Source organism: Alligator sinensis, unplaced genomic scaffold (assembly GCF_000455745.1).
Source record: "Alligator sinensis unplaced genomic scaffold, ASM45574v1 scaffold678_1, whole genome shotgun sequence".
Lineage (NCBI taxonomy): Eukaryota > Metazoa > Chordata > Crocodylia > Alligatoridae > Alligator > Alligator sinensis.
In genome coordinates, this window is record NW_005842006.1 from 2,539,868 (window position 1) to 2,547,499 (window position 7,632).

Genomic DNA, 7,632 nt, shown 5'->3' on the forward strand with positions numbered 1-7,632 from the left:
GCACATGTATAGATGCTCTAGGGCTGAGGTGCTATAATAACACCTCCTAGGGGCAGCTTCTGAGACCAAACTAACCTACATCAGCATGCAAACCAGTATCAAAATCTGACCTGGGAAGGGCTTATTCCTGCTCCAAGTTACGTAGATGTTTTCTATCACCAGAGTATCTCAGCATCTCTCTACCTTTAATTATTTTTCCATACATCACCCCAAGGTGCTAGAGGTGTATTATTATCCCCATTTTAAATGAGAACCAAAGCACAGAGAGATGATGTGATTTGCCTGAAGTCATACAGGAAGGCTGTGGCAGAGCTGATACTGTGGCTGAACCTGTGTCTCCTGAAGCCAGCATTACCATCTTAATCCTTGAACCGTCTTTCCTCTCCTTCCCATCCCATTGGAATCAATAGAGGGTTCTGCACACTGAGAACTGCAGAGGAAGGCTGGTGATTTAGCAATGCCCCCTCTTCCCCCCGGCCCCCACAAGACTCACAATTGTTTGTTTCAACCACCCCTGCAGGTGCCACCTTGTGTGTAATTTGCCAAGACCGCAACTCCCTTCGCCAGACTGTTGTCCGATTAGAGCTTGAAGATGAGTGGCAGTTCCGACTACGGGATGAATTCCAAACTGCCAATGCCAAAGAGGACAGGCCGCTTTTCTTTCTGACCGGACGGCATATTTGATAGAAAATGAACACACGTCATGATTAGCTGACCAAGAAGTGTAATGCAAGAGTTGAGGTTCTCATCTGCCAGTCTCATGACCTTTTAGAAGCTCAGAGCTCTGCAACATTCATGCAAACGTTGCCTGCAACCCAAACACTTGGGCAATTTTAAAATGTTTTTATTAAAATGATATTTAACCAACATGTGTTTCTATATTTCCAAGCACTGGACATGACTCTTTAAAGGTGATTAGCCAATGGAAGTGATTTCCTGATACTTAGAAAGAAATGTTGAGCCAGTGCTTCGCATAATGGAAATATTTATGGATCAGAAGAGAGGATGATGAACACATTTCTTCTGTCAGAACAGACAGTGCATCACATGTTTCATACCTGAGATTTTTAAAAACAATTTTGTACACTGCAGAAATACAGTATGTACATTTAGAAGTAGAGTTGTGATTAAAGACTTATTTATCTGGAAGTCAGCACAAGACATCAAACCAAATATTGGATTTACAGGAAGTTTTGCATTCATATAAAACACTACTGATTGGTGCAGGGAGGCTTTTCGTACGGAGAGATGTGAAATATATTTCCTATGTAACAGAACTGGGTATCTATTTTACCTGTGGAGTGAGTACTACACTGGTAATTTTCCATGTAGGAATCTTGGGATGGAGATGCACTTATGGTGCCTGGTTTTTTGGCTGTTCAAGAAAGAGACATTTGAAAGCAGATTTAACAAGGAAGGAGTACTGAACATTTATTTCAGAAAAATGCACTGTCATGGAAAAGTGCAGGCTACTGAAAAGATCTGAGGGCAATATTGACCTATTAGGCCTGAATAAACTTGTGTTTTGAATTACTGGCGAACTTGTTGGGTTGGCTTAAGGCTTCAGACTGGGCCACCGTACAGCCCACACAAGAGATGAAGTACTCCAACAAAAATAACCTTTCAGGATGATATCTTGCTGAAGTGCTTCAAAGGAGTGGGGAAGTCAGGGTTGAATCTCTGAAGAGTACTCGCAGCAATCTGAAAGGTTGATTTGAAAATATCATGCAGTACAATACTTCGATCATTGTGTGGATCAAATGGAGAGTGCTTGATCGGAACATCTGTTTAGATCCTAGAAATATTCCCTGAAGTTGCAACCCCATTCCTTCATGCCTGTCCTCATGAAATCAGTGACTCTGATCATTGGCCTGGGCTGCAGAAAAAGGTGACGTAGACATTACTAGAAAGCCTCTTATAAGGAGGCAACCCTTGTTGGTTGATGACACCAACTCAAGAACCAGAATGTGTTGGTGAAGCAGCATTAAGTTGCTATAAGTGTCTGGAAACTGGAGTTATTGCAAGACCAACTTTGTAACCAAGGCACAAATATTAAGGCTGTGCCAAAGAGCTGACTTAGAACTTATTTGCAGGGAAAAATAAATTCGGTGAACGGAAGAGATTTAGGTTGATGTTTACAACATTGTTCTGTTCGAAGGTGGTACGTTTGTATATTTCGTCGTTCCTATTCGGAAGTGAGAACTTTCTTTAAGTTTAGGGAGGTGGGAAGTTCTGTGTAAATAGTATCTCCTGTGCAGTTTTATTCATTTGATTAGCTAATTTAAAACTTTTTTAAGGATTGTAATATTCATGTTTGACCTGCCCTTTATAAATATATAATGCATGGACAGCTGTCTCGGAAATGTTTGATCATTGTCAATTGCTCACACTTACAGGGGAAAAGTAGTTTTGGCAAGAGGAAACCAATCAGATGTAGAAGCATCCTGTGTATATCCAGAGGATATATAATAGTGTTAGCATATGCAACAAGATCTCAAAGGTTCAAGGCTTTGGGAATAGCTCCCCTGCTATGGGTGTAGGAGCCAAATCTCTGTTGACACAATTTAAAGGTAGAAATTAAAATCAACTCTCTATTCAAACAGTATGGGCGAGATGATATTCCAATATATTCCATAAATTCGAGATGATATGCTCAAATCTCTGAAAAACCATTGTGCAAAAGGTCCCATCTTCCTTCCCCCACCTTTTTGTGACTCAGTGGGCACGTCTACATGAGATGCATTACTGCATAGTAGCCTACTGCTACTGCACAGTAACATGCGTATAGATGCAGTCTGACAGGAAGTTTGCTTCTGGATCAGCCCAGCCTCTAGGGGGCTGGCCTGAGGCCAACACCAGGGCTGCAGCCTAGGAGCCTCTCCTGCTCCTGGGCTGGGCTGCCTCTATGGTAGCCCCTGCCTGCAGGCTATAAAAGCCTGTAGACATTTTTGCACCCTGGGGCACACAACACAGGTAGCCTGAGGGCACTGCAGGCCCTGTGTGTCCCCTTGGGTAGGTCATAGACCTCCTGTGCCTGCCTGTCAGCACCCTAGCACTGCCACCTGGCACAACGCTGCCTTGAAGCTGCCAGGGCACTGCCGTCAGGGCTACTTGCACACTGTAGCCTCTGGCCAAGCCTGTCAACCCCCAGGACACTTGCAAGCAGCTTCTGGCACCAGCTGCCACCTGCCTGCAGCATGTCCCCAGCAGCCTACCCTACACCTGCAGGTGCTGGGGGGCATAGCCTCTGGCATGCGGCTTACTGTCCCGTGCCACGTCTCTGCACTGGGTGCTCCTGACAGCTGCCCAAAGATGGCAACACCAGGACCCCATGGGGTCCCAGAGAGCTGGCATAGGGCCCAGCATGGCCTCATCCTCCCAGTTCATCCTCCATGGGTGCACACGCCCATGCCCTCCAGGGTCCCAACTGGAGCCAGGAGGAGACTGGTGATCTTGTGGTGCTCTGGGGCAAGGCAGAGGTGCTGCGCCAGTTTAAGCAGGTCTGGTGATCCAACACCCACATTTATAAGGCCCTGTTGGGTGGGATGTGGAAGCAAGGGCATGACCCGTCAGTGCAGCAGTGCCGCATAAAGGTCAAGGCCTTGTGGGCACTATGGGCTGCCATGACTGGCCGCAGCCAGCTGTGCCCGCAAGACCATGCCCTTTGTGAGGCAGCTGGCAGATATTCTAGTGCCCCAGGACTCAGGCTGCAACCGTATGGTTTATACCAGCATGGGCAGCCTGCCAAAGCTCCCACCCTGCTGTGGCACCTCCACTGACACATCACTGGAAGAGGGACCCTTGGGCATACAGTTCCCTATCCCACCCAGCCCCCTGGCTGCAACCTTCTAGCACCTCAGGGACCCCTGACCAGCACCTGCCTCGCCAGCTGCGCAGCCCCAGTGCCAGCCACAAGGAATGGCTGGCCATGACACTGCCGACTGCCAGCAGCAACAGCTCCTTCCTAGGGAGGGCCCCTGGCTGGATGCCCGCGTGCCACGCCCTATACAGGTAGCCCTCCAGGTGGCAGCAGAGGTTGTGGGGCAGCCTCAACTTGACCCCAGTGGCATCAAATCTCAGTGTCCCAAACCAGAAGCACAGGTGCACTCAGGGAACAATGAAGATCAGCAGCAGTGGGGAGTAGTGGGTCAAGCACCCCTTGGTCCACACAAACAGATCATCATGCACTGCCTGGGGTATGCACAGCAGGGGCACGCTTGAGGTGTAGTGGCATCGTGGTGGGGGGCTGGCCTCAGGATGGTTCCCATGAAAGGCCCCCTGTGGTGAGGGTGGGGGCATAAATAGCTTCTTGTCCCAGTTGTCCAGGAGCCCTGTGCCCCCCCCAGCCCAGGCTCCATGGGGTGCAAGTGGCTACAGGTGCTGCAGGAGCAGAATACCATCCTGGGTCAGGCAGAACAGGCCACAGATGACAACCGCTGGGTGCTGGACACTGTTCTGATCCTGGTGGTTGCTTTTTTTCTTCCTGCATTTGATCACATTCATTTTGCTGCCTGGCCTCTGGCCCTAGCCCCACAGGCCCTCTGGCAGCCACCCACCACCCTGCAGCGGGCCCCCACCTTGGCCTGGGAAGAAGTTCTGTGGTGCCTGCAGCTGCCAGGGGCTCCTGGCCTGGGCCCTGCACTGGATCTGCTACCATGCAGTCGCCTACCCTGGGCTAAGGCCTGCCGCTTGCCCCAGCTCCATGCAGGCACGAAGCTGGAGCTGCCATCAGCAGTGACAGGACCACATGCCAGCCCTGCTGGCCATAGACAGCTCATGGAAGAGAGGGAGCTGCCCACGCCAGAGGACCAGCAGCTGCTGTTGCCTCGGGGCAAGCCCCCCACTCACCACACCCACTGCGGCATCTGCACTCACAGGGGAATAGCCAGAGGTCGGGGTGCTGGCTGCCTGCCCCCAGGCTCTGCCTCCTAGGTGCCCCCACACCACAGACCTCCACTCCAGAGCACTACAAACAACACTTTGTAAATAATTTGCACAGGGAAGAGGGTTTTTTATTGTTGGTGGGTGGGGAGGGTGGTGGAGGGGCTTTCTTTGTTGGAGAGGGAAGGGGGAGGAGGCTGTGTTTGTGGGGAAAGGAGGGGGCTCTGTGTTGAGAGGGGAGGGGGAGGAGTGGGTGGGTAGGCATGTGATGTGAGGGGAATAAAGACTGATTTGGATATGTTTCTACAATGAGAGTGGTGCTGGGGCTGGGCAGGGGGTAGGGGGCCTGTGGATGGCAGGGCAGGGGGTCTAGAGTGGTGAGTGCTGGAGGAGGTAGTCAGCTAGAGCTTCCTGCAACCTGGTGTCCTGGGCCCTGCTGGAAGGTGCATGGCTCTCCTGGTTCTTTGGTGTGGGGGGGCACTGCTGGCACTGCGACCTCAAGTGGTGCTCCTGCCACCAGGCATCCTCCGCATGCTGTGCCTCCTCTGCCCAGGCCTCATGGAATAGCTCCCCCTGGGCCTTGTAGATATTATGTAGCACAGAGACTGCGATGATAACCTGGTGGAGGTTGTTCTCGGTGATCTATTGAGGAGAAATTAATTAAGGAGAAATGCAAAGTACTGCACCTAGGGAGGAAAAATGTCTAGCATACGTACTGCCTAGGAAATGACCTGCTTGGTGGCATGGAAGCGGAAAGGGATCTTGGAGTCCTAGTGGACTCCAAGATGAACATGAGTTGGCAGTGTGACGAAGCCATCAGAAAAGCTAATGGCACTTTATCGTGCATCAGCAGATGCATGACGAACAGATCCAAGGAGGTGATACTTCCCCTCTATCAGGTGCTGGTTAGACCGCAGTTGGAGTACTGCATGCAGTTTTGGGTGCCACACTTCAAGAGGGATGTGGATAACCTGGAGAGGGTCCAGAGAAGGACCACTCATATGGTTAAGGGCTTGCAGGCCAAGCCCTATGAGGAGAGACTGAGGCACCTGGACCTCTTCAGCCTCCGCAAGAGAAGGTTAAGAGGCAACCTTGTGGCTGCCTATAAGTTCATCACGGGGGCACAGAAGGGAATTGGTGAGGCTTTACTCACCAAGGCGCCCCCGGGGGTTACAAGAAATAATGGCCACAAGCTAGCAGAGAGCAGATTTAGACTAGACATTAGGAAGAACTTCTTCACAGTTAGAGTGGCCAAGGTCTGGAATGGGCTCCCAAGGGAGGTGGTGCTCTCCCCTACCCTGGGGGTCTTCAAGAGGAGGTTAGATAAGCATCTAGCTGGGGTCATCTGAACCCGGCCCTCTTTCCTGCCTATGCAGGGGGTTGGACTCGATGATCTATTGAGGTCCCTTCCGACCCTAGCATCTATGAATCTATGAATCTTGGGGCAGGCAGTGAGGGAGCACCAGAAGCCCTTGAGGTGGTTGAAGGTACACTTGACCAGTGTGTGGGTCTGGCCCAGGCAATGGTTAAAGTGGGCCTGGCAGGGGTCCAGGTGGGTAGTGTAGGGTTGCATCAGACAGGGCAGGAGCAGGTAGGTAGGGTCCCTGATGAACAGGGGCAGGACCATGACTGCCTAGCTGCAGGTCTGGCCCCCCTGGTACAAAGCACCTTCTCTCCACCACTCCCACTAGGCCTGAGTTCTGAAACACATGGGCATCATGGGTGCTGCCCAACCAGCTGGTGCTCACACGAGTAAATGTGCCATGATGGTCCACAATGGCCTGCAGGACCATGGTGTGAAATCCCCTGTGGCTGTAATAGGGACAGTCTCCATAGGGTGGGCAAGTGATGGGGATGTAGGTCCTTTTCAGGGCCCCAAGGCACTGGTGGAATCCTGCCACCACCACCAGGGGGTCGTGGATGCAGCGCATTGTTTAGCTCAGTGTGTCCTGAAAGGCCCTACACACCTTCAGGACAGCCTGCCCAGCAATGGCCTTGCCCATGCCAAACAGGTGTCCAATGTACTGGCTGGTGGACATGGCCAGCTTCAGTAGCATGAGGCCCAGCTGGGTGTCGGCAGGAAGGACCAGGTGCATGCCAGTGTCTTGCCATTCCAGGTGGGGCTGGAGCTGCTGAAGCAGGTCCCAGAATGTGGCCTAGGTTATACGGAAGCCATCCAACCACAGCTCATTGTCCCAGGTCTGCTAGACAACATGTAGCTACCAGTGCTGGCTGGTGTGTTGGGCCCAGAGGTGGTGCAGCGGGAGACCCAGAAGGGTCATGGCAGCCCAACAGTGGCATCATGGATCCCCCTTGTTAGCATCCCTGGTGGTGGCAGCTGTGCAGCAGTGGTGGCAGCCCTGGGATGGCGTGCTGTGGACAGGCAGGAGGTTGCTGTGTGTAGGGGAGCTGGGTGGGGTGAGATGGCTGTGGGCCAGGCAGTGATTGGTGTGGTGGGCCAGCAGGGTGATCGTGGTAGCCAGCAGGATTGCAGGGCACTGGTCATCATTCCCAGGGCCAGCGGCATAGTGTGGGGAGGCAGAGTGGCCATGGAGACAGCTGCTGTGTGCTGCCCCTGCACTGGGTGTGCCGCTCCTGGGTAAGGAAGAGGCTGACCAGGGAGCAGAGAGTGGAGCTGGCTTTTAAAAAGGGCTGCCAGCTGCTGCCAGCTGCAGCAAGAGCCCAGTGGCCATAGGGGCCCATTGCTGGGATGCAAGGAACTGGGAGCAAATCTTCTCCCTAATCCCAGCA

The 7,632-nt window shown here is 52.2% G+C and overlaps 1 protein-coding gene across 1 annotated transcript in view; it reads left to right on the plus strand.

Moving 5' to 3' along the window:
- GREB1 (growth regulating estrogen receptor binding 1) overlaps positions 1-2,341 on the plus strand; it is a 159,402-nt gene extending 157,061 nt beyond the window's left edge. The window contains exon 33 of the mRNA XM_025201830.1: positions 521-2,341. Coding sequence (XP_025057615.1) covers positions 521-684 — 164 coding nt within the window. The 3' untranslated portion in view covers positions 685-2,341. The remainder of the gene's footprint in view (positions 1-520) is intronic.
- The last annotated feature ends 5,291 nt before the right edge of the window (positions 2,342-7,632 follow it).